This window comes from Brachyistius frenatus, unplaced genomic scaffold, assembly GCF_029030835.1.
Source record: "Brachyistius frenatus isolate BFR_SWC_R1_liver_20210118 unplaced genomic scaffold, ASM2903083v1 Contig_170, whole genome shotgun sequence".
Classification (NCBI taxonomy): Eukaryota; Metazoa; Chordata; class Actinopteri; family Embiotocidae; genus Brachyistius; species Brachyistius frenatus.
The window spans coordinates 555111-573704 of record NW_027210769.1 but is presented as its reverse complement, the minus strand read 5'-3'; the positions used below and the strand labels follow the sequence as shown (position 1 = coordinate 573704).

The 18594-nt window shown below is 43.0% G+C and overlaps 1 protein-coding gene across 1 annotated transcript; it reads right to left on the bottom strand.

The window, feature by feature from the left end:
* Positions 1 to 266: 266 nt before the first annotated feature.
* Positions 267 to 10821, bottom strand: ddx4 (DEAD (Asp-Glu-Ala-Asp) box polypeptide 4). The gene is made up of 27 exons (XM_069717217.1): positions 10796 to 10821; positions 10232 to 10293; positions 9697 to 9854; positions 9299 to 9498; positions 9026 to 9205; positions 8693 to 8824; positions 8574 to 8626; positions 6703 to 6735; positions 6214 to 6270; positions 6097 to 6117; positions 5959 to 6021; positions 5626 to 5670; positions 5528 to 5554; positions 5409 to 5453; positions 5281 to 5313; positions 5169 to 5204; positions 4876 to 4917; positions 4656 to 4798; positions 3871 to 4023; positions 3636 to 3790; positions 2817 to 2946; positions 2576 to 2742; positions 2355 to 2500; positions 1251 to 1350; positions 884 to 1154; positions 692 to 799; positions 267 to 618 (listed from the first exon to the last, which is right to left on the bottom strand). Exons 1-27 carry the CDS (start codon positions 10819 to 10821, stop codon positions 544 to 546), a joined length of 2661 nt encoding a protein of 886 aa, XP_069573318.1. The 3' UTR covers positions 267 to 543.
* Positions 10822 to 18594: the final 7773 nt, after the last annotated feature.

Here is an 18594-nt window from a genome sequence, read left to right as displayed (position 1 = left end):
TGAAGTTTGAGAGGAAGACATTTATACATTCCTCGATACTCTTTAACGTGAAAGGTTAAACCATCAACAAATTACCTGGCTTTATTCAAATGTATTTAATAACCTCCTCCTGTCAGTATTAGACTCTAAAACTTCAGTCTATTATAGACATTGACAGCACAGAACAACTAAATCATTTAGCAACCATCAACAGGTGGATTCTTGTTTTTCTAGTGTTGATGTTGATGTTTTAATTTCCTTTAACTCAGAATAAATGTCAACTCTGCTTTGAACCATTATGTATTTATTGATCTTCATGCTGCCATAAACAGAATATGCAGTATTAAATGTGTAACTTATGACCACGTTATAACGCCGGTTATGAATAAAAAATAAAAAAAAGTTTTCCACATCAGTGAAGAATGATTGACAGGTGAAAACCTGCTTTAAACAACATTTTCAACCTCGACAAACTTCTTTTTTTCTTCTTCTACTTCAAACAAAAACTCAAGATATAACAACGAACGCGTTAAAAGAAAACCAACTGAGTGATGCGTGGCGTCTCTACTCCCATTCTTCATCATCGACGGCCGCCGGCCGGCAGCCGTCCTGGGAGGGGCCTGACGGAGGGGGAGGAGCCTGAAGACAGACCACACCGTGAGGCTCAGTGACATCACAGAGACTCGTAAACAGGAAGTGGACAACCGTTTACCTTCCTGGAGTCGGTGGAGCCGAACATCCTCCTGCCCGGGTTGAAGCCGGCGGCGCCGGGACCGCTGAACGCCGACTCCTCCAACCAGGACGGGACCTCCTGCTGGGCCTGATGGGAACACGCAACACGGTGACGTTCAGGAAGGAGCTGCATGAGGACATCAAGTCTGCCGAGTCGGAGCTTCGTTCCTACCTTGGACAGGATGGTGACGAGGGAGCGCGCCAGCTGTCCGTCAGCCTCCAGGTCGTAGAAGGACACGGCCCTCCCGGTGTTGCCGCAGCGACCGGTCCTCCCGATGCGGTGCACGTACTCGTCGATGTTGTTCGGGAGGTCAAAGTTCACCACGTGCTGCACGTCTGGGATGTCCAGACCGCGGGCGGCGACCGAGGTCGCCACCAGGACCGGACACCTCCCCGAGCGGAAGTCGGCCAGGGCCTGTTCACGCTCCCGCTGCTCCCGGTCGCTGCCGGACCGTCATGTTGGCACGGTAACACGACACGTTAATAAAACACCTCAATGAGACGCGTTAACAGACTTTGTCAGCGTTGTCCTGACGTACCCGTGGATGCTGGTGGTCGCGACCTTCTCTTGACACAAGAAGGTGGCGATGAAGTCCGCTTGTCTCTTGGTCTCTACGAACACCATCGTGCGCTCTGTTCCTGCAACCCCCCGCAAACAAAGAGTGAAGCTTTAGTTCCTACCAGAGCTTCTTTTTTCTTTTCTTTTTTTTGTGAGTGTTGCGATCGAAAACGTTTCATTTTTCATCCGATTTTATCAAAAAATTATGTAATTTGCAGTTTGTAAATGAGTTTTTTGTGGTAAAATTGTGGGAATTAGAAAATATTGCCCTACCTGATAAAAGGAATAAATCTGTAATCAATTCCTGTAATAATAATCATACTGCACAACAGAAATGTTTTTATTTTACTCTTTTATTTGATATTTTATTGAATTTAGAGAACCGTGGACATAAAAGGTCCTAAAAGGTCCTAAAAGCTGCGTATGTCTCCAGAACAGACCGTCTGTGACTGGAATATAGAAACAAGGACGACATCAGCTGTCAAAATAAGAGCTTTAGATGCTGTTTAATTCATGTTCATTCAACACATAGACCTGCTGGATGAAACAAACAAAGAGACGTCTCTGACAACTGGACGTGTGGACAAAACTCATTTAACATCCAGTAATATGGAATCACTTCCTTTGATCACAAACATTTAATCATCATTTTAATGTGAAGAACACATTTCCTGCAAAACCCTTGAGTTTTATTTGGTGATGAAAACAGCAGCAGAGACTTTCTGGTTGAAATGAAGAGTTATTGTTTTTAATAAAGTGAGTTTAGTTTGAAAAGATTTACTTTATGTTTTAATACTTTCAGCTCAGATTCTGATGAAGTTTTTTTTGCAGAAAAATTGCAAACACCCACAAAAATGACTGAATTTGCGTTTATAAATGAAGGGACTGAAGGATGTGCTTTGTAATAAAACGCTACATAAATCCGTGTAGTGAAGCTAGAACTTCTTAATTTTAAATGGAAAATATATAGAAGTGCTCAGTTTTAGTATCATAAAACTTACTAATTATACTTTATATATTAGTGAAAAGTTTTTGTTTACAAGTTTTTCTTTCTAGACTTGAAGCCTAAAAAAAACAAACCCACCGGTGGTCTTGAGGAGGTTCAGAAGTTGGTCCCTCTTGGAGAACTTCGTCACCTGCACGAACGTCTGCTCCACGTCTCTGCAGGCTCCACCCACAATCCCCACAGCCAGGAACAGGTAGTCCGTCTTCAGGAAGTCCGCCGCCATCCTGCGAACACACACATCCAACGTTCAGATCTCATACTCTCGACATCTGTCGCGGTGAAAGCGGCGGTGAGCGGACCTCTGGATGTCCTCGGGGTAGGTGGCGCTGAACATCAGAGTCTGGCGTTGCTCTTTGCCCGGCATCCCCGGAGAGCCCACCAGGCGGCGCATGTCGGGCTCGAACCCCATGTCCAACATCCGGTCGGCCTCGTCCAGCACCAGGTACCGAACTTTACCCAACCCGACCTGCAGCGACACAAACCGATGAGTCGCCACATTTACGCCCTTTGACTGAGGACGGAGAAGAAGAAAGTCGTCACCTTTCCTCGTCCAATCACGTCCAGCAGCCGTCCCGGTGTCCCGCACAGCACGTTGCACCCCTTCGCCACCTCCCGGATCTGGTGGCTGGTGCTGACGCCGCCGTAAACCACCACCGGGCGCACACACGTCCTGCAACACACACCGAGGCTGATTATACAACCAGGAGCTCCGCCCCCAACATTTGATTGGTCAACTAAATACTACAAAAAACACTCCTCCTCACTGGAATATAGAATTAGAATAGAATTTCATATAATATGTAATATAATGTAGTTTCTACTTGTTATAGATCTATTAAATGACCCATTTGGTGAAGTCGGGTCTCTTTTGGTCCTTTTTGGTCGCTCCGAGCACCCGTACCGTAACACCACGGATAGTCACGCACTTAACATCCTTAGTTACGTCCTCAGATATCTTTGTTCATCACATATCTTTGTTCATCAGATATCTTTGTTCATCAGATATCTTTGTTCATCAGATATCTTTGTTCATTAGATATCTTTGTTCATCAGATATCTTTGTTCATCAGATATCTTTGTTCATCAGATATCTTTGTTCCTCAGATATCTTTGTTCATCAGATATCTTTGTTCCAACCAGACTGAACTAGCTGATCAGTTTAGTGTTTCTATGTTCTGTATTTATTCAGTTGGAGACTAGAAATCCTCTCTGTTGCTAGGTGGTTGCTAAGGGTCCGGCTGGAGTAGGAAACACTGCGTACGTTACATAAGAGTCTACTGATTGTTTTCCAGTTGTTAGTCTTGCCCCCGTGCGTTACCATGGAAACCGGGATCGCACCGATAACGCTCTAAAACGAACCCGTGGGCGAACTTGCGGGCCTCCAGGTAGATCTGGTTGATGAGCTCGCGGGTCGGCGCCACGATGACGGCTTCGGGCTCCTGAGCCTCACTGAAGCGACTCGCCGCCACGCCGTCCGCCATCAGCTGCTGCAGGATGGGGAGGAGGAACGCCGCCTGGAGGAGGAGGAGGAGGAGGAGTCACGTTTAAACTGTGACCACCTACAGATCAGCTGCTCGCTCTCATCCCGCCTCACCGTTTTTCCGGACCCGGTCTGGGCGCAGGCCATCAGGTCTCTGCCGGCCGAGATGATCGGGATGCCGTGTTTCTGCACCGGCGTCGGCTTCACGTAACCCGATTTGCTGACGTTGTTTTTCAGGGACTCGCACAACGCCGCCTCCTCAAAGGTCTGGGAGGAGAGAAGAAAAGGAAAACACACAACAGGTTCAAGAAACACTGAAGACACAAAGATGGAGCCGTTTTCTGCTGCCTGGTATTATTATTACATTATTTGTATTATTGTATTATTGTTGGCTGCAGCCTGTTGAAATCTGTATTTAATCTCTAAATTAACTCCTAAAAGTTGTTTCAGCCTTTTCATCATTTTTTTAAATAGTAACTCACGGTCAGTAAAATACATCCTGAAGGACACTTTGATCAAACTATAAAACATCATTTAAAAATATTCAAACCATCCAACCGACATCTTGAAATCATCTGAGGAGGATTAAGACTTTTAAAGTGCTTTGATTGAGACAGAATTTTAATCATCACTTATCTACATTTATCGATGCTTCTCGCCATAATTTGGTGCAAAAATATTAAGACATAAAAAAAAAAGATTATTGTATCTCTTCTGGACCCAGAAAATGTCTTCCTTAAAAACAGAGCTGGTGAGATCAAATGTGGAGAAATGAGCTAATAATAAATCAATTAAAATATCTTTATTTGCATTTTATTTTTCAAATTATTTCTGCATGTGTATAAAAGGAGATCGTTGAGGCTGCGCCTCCTACCACGACGGCCCGCGGCGCCTCCTACCATGATGGCGTCCGGCGGGTCGGTGCCGCTGACGTCCACCAGGATGTCGTCGTACTTGTTGAAGTTGATGCCCGACGCGTAGTGAGAGAAGATGGAGTCTTCGTCCTCGGGGAGGGTCGGAGGCACGTAGGTGACCCGCGGTCCTGCAGGTCAGAGGTCAGGACTGGAAACAGCCGGCTCACACTGAACTACTGCTAAACATAAATATAGTTTAACTTACGTTCTCCTTCTTCTGCATCCTTCGCTCGTCCTTTATCGTCCCCTGAATCAAACGGACGTCATCAAGTCACTAAAAAAATCACTCAATTATTTATCCCCGACACTTTTCCATTCATCCCAGGCTGTATTTAGTTGTGTGTATTTTTTCATTGCTCTTATCTTTTTCTAAAATAATTATTTTATTGTACACATATTTGTAATTTTTTTCAGTGTTTGCACCTTTTTTTGTGTTTCTATGCTGCCGTGATTAAATTTCCCCACTGTGGGATTAATAAAGTGTAAATCTACGATCACCTTGAGCGAACACCTCTTCGTCTCTCCCTCGGTAGCCTGCAAAAGCAAAATAAATGTCAACCGCTGACGGATGAAGAAGCTTTAATGTGACGTGTGATGGTTCCTCGTCTACCTCCTCCGAAGCTGCCGCCGCTCTGCTCGCCTCCTTCAACAACATCAACAAATAATGATCTGCATTGCTTCAATAGTTTTTTTTTAATTTTATTTTTTTAAGATAATCATGTAAAAACTAATTGATACCTTGTCGAAATCCTCCTCGACCCCCCCGACCTCGTCCTCTAAACCCTGATCACAAAACAAAACACTGAAACACAACAGCTCTCATACAGCAGATTAAAAACAGTCCTAATGTGACGTACCGTTTTCACAAACTTCATCTCGGCCTCCTGTCAACAGAGTCACATTAAATATCTGTTGGATAGAAACAACTTCAGCTAAAGACACGTGAAAACGTTACCGTCCAGCTCGCTTCGGTCCGACCCGCCGAATCCTTTGCCACGACCTGAAACCCAAAAAACTTTAAAGACCAATCTGATGCATCTCAGTTCTAGATTTTTTTATTATTTTTTAATATGCCATTATATCTGTTTTTATGTGAAACACTAGATGTCATTTTTCTGGCATTAAAGCACTTTGAGCTGCATTTCTTGTATGAAAGCTGCTATAAAAAAATATATATTTTTTAATTATTGCAACACAGGTTTTTGGTTTTTTTAGTTGCTTTACAGCATTTATTGGCTGAAACTCACAACTATAAAATGTCACTTTAGAAAAATAATTCACATCCCACCTCGACCTCCTCGTCCTCTGAAACCTCCTCGTTCTCCTCCTGAACTCGTCCAACTGTCTCCATCTACGAGGAGAAATCAAGACACTGAGAAACATCGAAGATGGAAGCGACTCCTGTTCATTTAAAATCAGCGCTTACCGTTTCCGTTCTCATTAGGACCTGTGGGACGAAAAGTCAATAAAAGCAAACAATAATTAGATCCAGTCAGCCGACAACCGCATTAACTTGATCAAATAACAGGAGCTGAAGGAGCACCTGAGGAGAAGGGGTTTTTAAAGGCTCCTCCTCTGCTTCTCCCTCGTCCACCTCCACCTGCAGGGAAACAAATAAACATCTTGAAACACCTTCAGACCAAACAGTAAGAACCTCCTCCTCCTTTTTCTACACTGACCTCGTCCACCGTCTCCTCGGGAGCCTAAAAAAAACACAACATTTCATATTGTAGTCAACTGATTTAAACAGTTACAACAATTAAATGTAAGCAGTTATCCAATCAAACTACGAGAGATTTCTGTGGACACAAATAATAATTTTCGCCACTATTATTAGTGTTTGTTAACATGAGTAACAGAACAAACCTTCACTTGAGGGGCTGGTTAGTGGAAACGTGCCAGTCGAGCTGTTTCTCTGTGAACATGAGGAAACTAATTAATTCATATCTATTAATTATTAACAAATTAAGATCGGGTGTTCTCTGTCAGGGAAGAATAAAGCTGAACATGATTAACATATAAACTAACTTACCTCTTCTTCCCAGTCCTCCATTACTAAGATCACCTGAACAGATCAACAACACAAAAGTCCACATTTAAATGCAAATAATCGAAGATATGTTTACATTTGAGAGACAATTGTTGTAAAAGGCAAAATGGATTTAAAACAATCATAATAATCGAAATGTTGGATTAAAACCAAACATTTCTCTCAGATGAAGTACCACTGAAGTTTTCCTCCATGAAAATGATCTCATTAAAAGTCCGACATGAACTTGGTCAAGACTTTGACCAGAACACCGCGTGACCTCCGACACGTGCTTAAAGCTAACAGCTAACTCAAAACTTCTCCTGAATGGCGGTGAAACGAGCACAAACAACCTCCCCGAGCACAAACAACCTCCCCGAGCACAAACAACAAACAACCTCCCCGAGCACAAACAACCTCCTCGAGCACAAACAACCTCCCCGAGCACAAACAACCTCCTCGAGCACAAACAACAAACAACCTCCCCGAGCACAAACAACCTCCTCGGTGCTGCTGGTCCTTCTGGTACAACCAGGAAATACGTCTGGACCCTTTTAAACACGTTCAGGTCTCTTGTTGAGGTCTCTTGTTGAGGTCTCTTGTTGAGGTCTCTTGTTGAGGTCTCTTGTTAAGGTTTCTTGTTGAGGTCTCTTGTTGAGGTTTCTTGTTGAGGTCTCTTGTTGAGGTCTCTTGTTGAGGTCTCGACCCTTCTCTAAATTAAAACTGTAAATTCAAACTGGTGCTACTTCCGTTAACACTGCTCGTCTCGACCAATGTTCCTGAAAGCAGCCTGAGAGAAGAAGTCGTGACCATGTCGGACTGAAGACCTTCAGCAATGACGACACCTGGAAATACGGCGGTTAGCTAAAGTTAGCCGACTGCGACGTCGATGATTAACATCAACGTCGCGTGAAATAAGTGATGATGAACGAACTCTCCGTCCGGTTCGTCGGTTCATGAATTCATACCGATGAATAAAAACCTCGCTCGGTGGTCGTGTCCCTCGTGTCCCTCGTGTCCTCGTGTCCCTCGTGTCCGCTCCGCTCCCTCGTGCGCTTTGGTCAGCGTCGCGAAGGTTGCCAGGTCCGCTTGTTTTCCCGCTCGACTTCAACTACTTCGGAAAATTAAATGACTAAAAGATGCAGAAAAACAACTTGCTGTCGGAGAGTTGAGTATATCTTTCTGGAAGTCATGTACGATAAATCAGCTGCTGCTTTGTTGGTATAATTGTTTTCGTAAAACGATCAACTTAACACTTTTTACATGTAATGCGGCTAAACCGAGGGGCGTTGCACCACCACGGAACTACTATCCTCTTTATGTCCCCTTGTTGGACTCGGGCTCCTGCTAAAGGAACCAACATGTGTCAGCCTCCAGTCCTGCGTGTTCTTTAATGAGGCAACAGGAGAAGATGTCAGGCTCCAAGATATTTATTTAACAGCAGCAGAACCACCATTTTACAGAGCTCTGGGTCCAGACTATGTTTCCCTGACCTTCATGAAGTCTGACCTCCTGACTCTCCCTGACCTTCTTCTTATAGTACTGAAACCAAAAAGTCATGTGTATTGATGGATCCTTTGTTGGTTGGAGGAGGTGGTGGTTGTCTTCCTTCACATCCTGGAGTCCTCCAGACAGCCTGTTCCTGTTTATGCCTCAAAGAACAACAGTATGTGACCCCACAGGTTGCCGACCCCCTCCTGTGACCTTTTGGTTTGGCCCAGTACTCTCACTCTCATTCACAACCACAGCCTGTTGTCTACACCTTCATTCACAACCTTTCGTCTACCCCTTAGGATTAATAGTTGATAATACGACCTATATATAATTCATATGATATGGCATATATATATATGTTGTATTATTGTAAACATAACCTAGCACAGAATCGCACAATTCCTCCTTTTGGTCTCCCACAGGAGACCAACAACTGTAAGAAAGAAAGAGAACACAAATCAATGCAAAAGAGACACGAGTGCATACAAACAAATCCTACACAACATTGTCCTCATCATCCTCCTCCCTGTCCATCAAGGCCAGCTCCCCTTCCAGGAGCAAGGACATCTGGTAGGGAGGAGGGTTGCCCGTCTTCTCCACAGTGGCCACGATAATGCGGCTGCACAATGACCTAATGCAGGGAACACAACAACAGCCACACAATGCAAAAGCACACAACATCCCTAAAATCGAGAGGAATACCGAGACCACCACATTCTTCCATTTCCCAAACCAGTTTCCTAACCAATCATCCAGAGGATTAGCAATCCCTGACATCTCATGCATTTCTCGGGAAAGAATTTTCAGACCTTCTAAGGCTTTTGTGACTGACCCATCAGGAGCTGTGTTGTTGGCGATATACGTACAGCACTGATCCCCGAACATGTGGCACACACCCCCTTTTTCAGCCAACAGCATGTCCAACGCCATCCTATTCTGCACCGTCATCAGCGAGGTCGCCGCCAACTGCTCAGATAGCCCCGCTACCGCGTCCCGTGGGGCATTTGCCAGCCTGAGGACATTGTAATGTACAAAATTAATTCTATCAACATTCTTATTGGGTGTAATGGGGAACAGAGCAGATATAATAGGGAGATTTTCAAACCCAGCAGCCACTTGATCAACTAATTTATATTCGTCTGGCACTCCTCTCGGGACGCCAATGGCATCCGTGTAGGTGGAGGATCCGATGCCAAAAGCGTCCGTGCTGCGTCTGGAACGGGAGTGTGTGCCCGTTCCGTTGCCTTTGTAGCCCAGCAAGGTTAAAGGTCGGCCCAACCTCACCAGTGCACAGGTGCCGCCCCACTGAGGTGGGAGCTGAACATACAATGTATATTCCCCACAATACCAAAAAAGGTCGGCTCTGCCCCATGTCATCTGTGTTCTATTGGACCAATTGGATACGTCAATGTTATGTAAACACCAACTTGGATCCACGTTTCCCAGCTCCCGCTCGCCTGTGCTGGAGAAACAGGTATAATTACCTTTTCTTGGTGTGAATACAGGTGGGATGGTGGTGTTCTTAACTGGGGGAAAGATCCCACTCAAGGTGTCGCAGCCCCCTGGATGCGCCTGCATGGTGAGTTTCAGCATGCAATTAAACCCTGTAGGATCTATATCGGGAAACAGTGGAGCAGGGACAGTGAACAGCGTGGGCCTCGCTGAGGAGCATGCAACACAGTCAGACATATTCTGAGACAATGCGGTGGCTGATAGCCAATCTAGCCACGTGTTCTTGTCATTATATCCGGTGGCGATATGGAGCAAAACGACAGGTGTGATCTTTTCAGGAGGGCTCGTCGCCACTTTCCCAGATTTGTCAACCGTTACTACAACATATCCTTTGCGCCCCGGGGTAGTGGTGGTCTTTATAGTAATTTTCACCAGTCCTGTGTGATCTTTCCCTCTCTGATCAACTCCAAGCGTGAGATACAGTGATTGATAGGCCGTAAACCCAGTTATAGAGAGCCTCATAGCGTTTTGTCCAGGCACATCCATGCCTTTGCACAAGTGAAATTTGGAACCCACTGAGTCGTACTGACGAGAACCCCATGATTTTGGGCCTCGAGTCCATCCTTGCACGTCCTCCCAGGAGCCACACTGCGGTGGGACACGTGTGGCAATGCACCAATATATGTCATAATCTCTCCAATAATTGGGGTTACCATAACATGAGATTACATCGCAAAAATCAAACTTGAACGAAGTGGATGAACCTCTGATGTAATTCAGCTCTATACCCCCGTATTTAGTCAGCACTGCCATCAATGCTACTGGTGGAGCCTCCACCCAGGACAGCTTGGTTTGAGCACATACTTTACTGATTTTACTTTTCAGTGTCTGATTCATTCTTTCTACCCTCCCCTGTGACTGAGGGTGGTAAACCGGGCCAAATGCGTGTTTTAGGCCCAAATGTTTTTCCACTTCTTGTAAGTCTTTATTTTTGAAATGGGAGCCGTTATCTGAAGGGATGCTACGAGGAAACCCATGCACGGGTATGTAGTGATTTATCAAGAATTTGATCACTGTTTTTGCATCCTCTTTTTTAGCAGGTATTGCCTCTGGCCAGCCAGTGTATGCATCCACGGCTACCAGGAGGTACCTGTGTCCTCCCACTCTGTCAATCATGTCGGTGTAATCAATGATAATGTCCTGCCCTGGGAGCTGTGGCAGGGGAAACTGTCCTTGGTGAGGCTTAATGGTCGCCTTTACATTGTATACCATACACACACTACATTCTCTCACGTGGTTTTCTATCATAGCCGGTAGAAATGGATGCCACCAATGGGTCAGATGTCTCTGCATCTGTTTCTGTCCACAGTGAGTGAGACCATGTGCTTCCTGTAATGTCCTCTGTACCAGGCCTGGTGGCAGAACTAGTCTACCATCCGGGGCTCTCCACAATCCATCCTGTTCTGTGGCTCCTCTGTCCTGCCATACACTGGTGTCCCATGGAGAGGCCTTTGTCTGCTCCTTTCTTATCATGTCTACATCACACTGTGGCAGCATGTCCTGTACTGTCCTGTCGGTTTGCAACATAACGTACTCAGCTCCATATCCTGCCGTTCTCTTGGCAGCCTGGTCAGCTTGATCATTGCCCATTGCAATCCCAGGTGTCTGTTTTGTCGTGTCCTTTACACTTCACAGCTTTTGGCTTCATTAGTGCCTCCACCAGTCTCCTCATGTCTGTTTCATGTCTGATGGGTGTCTTGTCTGCAGTCAGGAATCCTGCTCTGATCCATTGTCTCAGCTCTATATGAACAGCACCCACCACATATGCTGAGTCTGTGTAGATGTTTACAACTTTCCCTTCTGCCCATTCTGGTGCTCTAATCATGGCCTGTAGTTCTGGCCTGTAGTTCTGCTATCTGAGCTGACTCTTTTCCAACTACTGGTTCTGCTACCACTTCCTGAAATCCTTCCTGTGTTCTCCTGACCACCGCTAGGGCTGCTTTCAGTCCGTCCGTTGGGTGTCTGTAACAACACCCATCTGTGAACAGGGTTTCATCAACATCAGGGAAAGGAGCAAGGAGCAAGCTCTCTCTCACCCTGACATCTTTCTGCACTCTTTCCTCACACACATGCAGCTCCCCTTCTCCCATGTTGTCTGCCATGTTAATGCCGTCATGTGTGTATGTGATGTGTGGTGATGTCAGCGTTTTGTCCAGCCTGGTCTGTCTTAGTGATGACATGGTGAATGCTGTAGAATTCACATATGCCACTACTGTGTGTGTGGTGAGTACTATTAATTGATGTTGCATGACTATGTGTGCCGTTTTCTGCAAAATCTTTGCCACTCCTGCTGCATGTCTTGTGCATGGTGGGTGCCTGTTCTCTGTAGCATCTAGTGTCACACTTACATACATCAACACCTTCCTGTCACCCCCCTTTTTCTGAAACAGCACATCATTTGCTGTCTGGGCTGTTTCAGAAACATCCAGATAGAATGGATCCGTGTAATCTGGTACCGACAGGTCAGTGGCATTGCTCAGGGCATTTGTGAGTGATATAAACGCCATTTCCGCCTGCGCGGTCCAGATTAAGGCGGCAGTAAGGTTCCTCCTAGTCTTTTGCTCATTACCTTTTCTTTTATTTATTTTATGTTGTGGTTCTATTATTATTTATCTACTTATTCTAATCCGCCCTTCTACTTCTGGTGTGACTAGCGCTCTCCTATACTACACTGTCTTTGGGCCCCTTTAAACTTGAACTTTTACGTCTTAAATCTCAGTATTCTCTTATTTTATTTGATCTATCTTATCCTTAACTTTGATCTCTTAACTTCGTTCTATCTTTTCTATTAACTCAGCTCTAACTAATCTCATATTATTTTAAGTTGATTTATTTTACTTTATCTTATCCAATCAATCAACTCTTCTTCTGAGACAGGTTCTGTTTCAGAAGTTGAATTGCTGGTTCATCAGACTTCCTGTTTGATTGTTTAACTCATGTTTCCACATCACCGCCCCCTTTGATCCTCTGTAGTATTCTGTTGTTAGTGTCTCTTAGCAGTGATCACGTGACAGGTATGAAAGGAGTTCGAGTCGGTGGAGTCTGTTGAGGTCAGCCAACTGTTTCTGACACCCAGATTGTCCGTGCCTCCCGTACTTGTGCCACCGGATCCATCTCGGTGTTTTACGGCCTCTTGTCATGATTTCAGTGTCTTTTCTTTTTTAGTTTTTATTTTGATGCCTGTTGCTGGTGGTTGCTCCGAGGAGGACTGTTTGTCTCTGTCCTCACGCTCTCTGTCCACTTCTTGCGGTGCAGACATGGTGCTGGTCTGCTGTATTGCCTCCTTTGCTCTCAGGGTGTCTTGACTGTGTTGTTGCAGAGTTTCATCTTCCTCTGCACTGGTAGAGTCCTCTTGCTTCCCTCTCTGGCTACCACCCAAACCCTCTCAATCTGTCCGTGATCTTTGCATCTTATAATATCTCTCATTTATACTGTGGGTTTGTTTGATTTTCCCACCTTAGGGCTCTCATGAGGCTGTGATGCAGATTTTGCTGTCTCTAACCTTATTTTCTCCCTTAATCTCCCCATTGTTTTGTGTCCTTTTTACTTATCAGTAGCTTTTGCGTCTGGCGTCATCTAATTGGAGTTTCAAAAGCTGAGCCTGTGTCTGTCTCAGCTCCTCCTCCTGTTCCTTTTTCCTCTGTTATCTCTATGCTATCACTTATCTTAAGTTATTTCTTCTTTATTCATGTATTTTCTTCAGTCTTTAACCCATATTTGTTTGTTTCTCTCTTTTTTTTTTAATGGGCTTCCTTAACCATATTGCTTCTCTATCTTTTTTATTATTTCATTTTTAACTATCACTTTTATTAATTGTTCCCATTCTTTTATTTATATATATTATTACGTTCTGGATTATTCTAGTCATTTGTCTGTCTCCGTTGTTCTAAGTTTTTGTTTGTTTTAGCGCGATCTTTCAGCGTTAGTTTCACTCTGTTCTGATTTTATTTTTTCGCTTACTTCAATTTTTTTTTTATTTCTGACTGAGATCCTGCCTCTGTTTATGTTATCCTTCTCTCTCAGTCATTTTGTTCATCTGGTCTTTTCTTCATCTGCTCTTTCCGTTTACTCTCCCACACTTGCTGTGTGGCTCCGCCTACTAATGCCATATTATGCAATCTTCTTCTCCTATCCTGCATCTCTGGAGCTCCTCAGGGAACTGTTCTGTCTCCTTTCTGTTCACCTTATACACAACTGACTTCCAGTACAACTCAGAGTCCTGCCATCTGCAGAAGTTCTCTGATGACTCTGCAGTGGTCGGATGTATAAGGGACGGACGGGAGGATGAGTACAGGGCAGTAGTGGAGGACTTTGTGGAGTGGGCTGGTAGAAATCACCTGCTCCTGAACGTGGCCAAGACCAGAGAGATGGTGGTCGACTTCAGGAGGAAGGCGACGGCTCCACAACCGCTGAGAGTTCTGGGAGAGGAGGTGGACATGGTTGAGGAGTACAAGTACCTGGGTGTGTCCATCGACAACAGACTGAACTGGAAGACCAACATCAACGCTGTCTACAAGAAGGTGATGAGTCGACTCTTTTTTCTGAGGAAACTTCGATCCTTCAATGTGTGCAGCATGATGCTGGAGATGTTCTACCAGTCTGTTGTGGCCAGTGAACTGTACTTCGCTGGGGTCTGCTGGGGGAGCAGCATTGGAGCCGGTGACACCAACAAACTTAACAAGCTGGTTAAGAAGGCCGGCTCCATCATCGGCTACAAACTAGATAGTCTGGAAAAGGTGGTGGAGAGGAGGACGCTGATCAAACTATTGTCCATCTTGGATAATCCTGTCCACCCTCTCAACCACCTGCTGCAGGGACAGAGGAGCACTTTCTCTAAAAGATTCCTCCAGCTCCGCTGTCACAAGGACAGATACAGGAGATCATTCCTGTCCACTGCCATAAGACTTTCCAGATACAGGAGATCACCTGTCCACTGCAATAATCCATCACAGTACAAAAACACTGTTGACTGTGTTTCTTGGTTTCTTGCTTGTATATTATATGTATATTATATATATAGATATATACTGTACCGTATGTATATATATATATATATATATATGTTGACTGTGTTTATTGGTTTGTTGTATATAATATATATAGATATTTAATGTACTGTATATATACTGTATGTACTGTGCATTTTATATTTTATATTTATATTTTTTATTTTATTGCTTTTCTATTATATTATTCTATTCTATTATTATTTTATTCTATTGTTTCTATTATTGCTCCTGTATGTATGCTGTTGTGGCGAAAAAATTTCCCCTCAGGGATTAATAAAGTATATACCTACCTACCTACCTACCTACCTACCTCTTCCTTTTCCTTTTTCCACTTCCTTTTTTCTGTCCATCCCTTAGGACCACCTTCTTCACATTTCTTTATGTCTTGTCTGGTCTTATTTTCTGCTCTACTCAGCCATGGCCACACCACCATCATGTCCTGGTCTGAGGGGAATCCTTCTGTTTCCTTCAGTTCGTCCCATAACTTATCATATTCTCTCATCTCTCTCTTTCTGACTCCCTTGTCACATCCACTACTCAACTGCATCCTAATGAGAACCCATTGTTCTCCTACATTCACTTCTGGGCCACAGCCCCCATACTCCAAACACTCTCGATCAAATTCACCTTCCATCTCCTTTTTTAAATTTTTTTTAAATGTTTTTTACTGTTTATTCAACACTACCACACAGTGATAATTCAACACACACGTGGAGATTGAGTGTGAATGACTCCTTCAGGTCAATTTGTGGATCTAGTGAGACAAGCTTCTAGGCTGAATAACTTCAGTCCGGTCTCACTCTAGGGGTCGCCCCAGATACCACAAATCTTTTAATTCACGCTCACTTCTCCACCAACACCACCCTTTGTCCCCACAGAACAAGAACTTGCCGAGACTGGATGTCTCTATAAAACTTGCTTAGTTCTTGGAAGCCACCCACATTTCCCCGTATTTAAATGCTTTCAACAATCTTCAATTTCACTTCAACATCAGACTGCAGTGGTCAGTTCTTCATAAGAAAAATTAATGACCTCACACACATTGTATCGCCTTATACAACGATCTTTCGCTCCGACTCTAACAGAGGCAGGTCTGTAACCCTGGGTCTTTGCTACGACTCTAACGTAGACGGGACTCCAACCCTTGGGTTTTTTGGAGGACTATAACCTCTCTGGTTTCCAAACCCTACCATGGGCCTTTAACCCCTACTTTTACCGATGCTGGGCCTCTAACCCCCGTCTCACACTTGATTACTCTGCCACTTACTAGGACATTGAGGTCCTCACCATGACAACAATATAATTTGACATTATCCAATTGCAGAACTTCGTTAAAACAGGCGTCTGCTTACCTTCTTAGATGTGGGCCCACTGTTGTCACCGTTGACCAGATGTCCGCTGTTGGTAGTCTTTTTACCGCCTTCACTTCTCCGTCCTCATCACGTCGGGGTCACCAAATTGTTGGACTTGGGCTCCTGCTAAAGTAACCAATATGTGTCAGCCCCCAGTCCTGCGTGTTCTTTAATGAGGCAATAGGAGAAGATGTCAGGCTCCAAGATATTTATTTAACAGCAGCAGAATAACCATTTTACAGAGCTCTGGGTCCAGACTATGTTTCCTGACCACAACAGAGTATGTGTCAGTTCACAAAGTCTGATCTCCTGACTATCCCTGACCCAGTCTTCTTATAGTACTGAAAACAAAAAGTCATGTGTATTGATGGATCCTTTGTTGGTTGGAGGAGGTGGTGGTTGTCTTCCACCAAAAAGTCATGTGTATTGATGTGTCCTTTGTTGGTTGGAGGAGGTGGTGGTTGTCTTCCTTCACATCCTGGAGTCCTCCAGACAGCCGTCTGTTCCTGTTTATGCCTCAAAGAACAACAGTATGTGACCCCACAGGTTGCAGACCCCCTCCTGTGACCTTTTGGTTTGGCACAGTACTCTCACTCTCATTCACAACCACACCCTGTTGTCTACACCTTCATTCACAAACACAGCCTTTCATCTACCCCTTAGGATTAATAGTTGATAATACGACCTATATATAATTCATATGATATGGCATATATATATGTTGTATTATTGTAAACATAACCTAGCACAGAATCACACACTTTGCATTCCCTTTTTTTAATATTATTTTTCCATACGTATTGTGTCTTAAACATCAACCTGTATTGATATATGCTGATTATGATTCATTACATCAACAGAATTAAAGAGTTTACCTGGTTTTACACTGCCTGCAGCGCCCTCTGTTGGACAGACGACGTAATGACCTCGAATGTAATTCTGACATTCTGCATCTTATAGTTTCATATCTTCACATCATATCGATGCTTCAACTGATGCACCTGTGATGAAGCAATATTACCAACATCAGCTTGGTCCGTTTGAGCAATAAACAGATAAACAATAAACAGTGAATATCCCAGATGTGATTTATTTAGAAGATTGATTCAGGACAACATTGAAAACAGCAGGGTCCTATTGTTGCAATTAAAGCAATGCAAATATTAACTATTATATCATGTAAACTTACATTACGGTGGGAACACAACCTTAGAAATGAGCCACAGCTTAAAATGTGTTATATAAGAATAATAAGAGACATTTTCTATCCAACCTTGTAAATGAAATACATTTGCATAGAAAAGATTCTGTAATTCTTATTGACATAGAAGAAGTAGATGTAGTTAAGATTTTTTTTTTTTTTTTTTTTTTTTGTGGTAAAACGATGTTCCAAGCACAATATTTCAATATTTCTTATTAACATGTCTGGAGAGGCTCTTTTAACTTTAACTACTGAACCTCGTCTATAATAACATACATGATAACATATTAAAAGGCCCTCAGTCATTCCAAAACTGTGTATTATTATGATTATGTAGTCGTGACATCACAAGCTTCTTCACAAATAAAAATAACTATTAGATAAAAAAAAATATCCTCACCGTGACTGACAGAAACGTATCGTCAGGTACGGCAGATTTAAAAAGGTCTGTCTGACCTGATTTATATTTAGACTTCTTCTCGCCTGTAAATCTCTTTGAGCCAACATCAAGACATTCAACTTATCTTTTAACATTTATTGTGAGACTGGAACGCATATTTGTGATGAAAGGAAGTGCGCCAGGCTGATTAAAGTCCTATTTAGGTCCACAGGCTTCTGCATGTGATTAACTCTGTGTCCTCTCTTCTGTGCAGGTGTCTCTGGCTCTGTCGACAACACCAGAAGGTGTTAAGTTAAGTGCCTTATGATGGCATATGGGGGGATTTGTCACTTATCCAAATAAAATCCAAATAAAATTTAACTTAAGTGAGTTGAATATATAATTTTTTTTTTTTTAAATAATTAAAAAATGCAAATGTGTCAAATGTGGTATTTTGTACTGTGGTCTTTATGCAAGACAGTTCAGGCTGTTATATGTTGTATAATATAATACAATACAATATACTATACTATAACATATAATTAAAAAATAATATATGTATATATAATAAAACTATGTTGCATTGTATTATATTATATTTTATTGTATTGTATTCTATCATATTATATTATATTAAATTATGTTATATTATAATTTAATTTAATTTAATATAATAGAAAATAAATCATGTATATCATATCAGAATCGGAATTAGAATCCGAATCGCTTCATTGGCCATATATGTTGACACATACAAGGAATGTTACCCCTGTTTTAGGTTCGCTCTCAGCGTCCAAAAAAAACAAAGCAGACAGACATAAATAGACATATTTACAGGATAGAAATGAATGAATATATACATATTGTATGATATTATATTAAATTACACTACATTATATCATATTGTATTACATTGTATTGTATTATATTATATTATGTTGTATTATA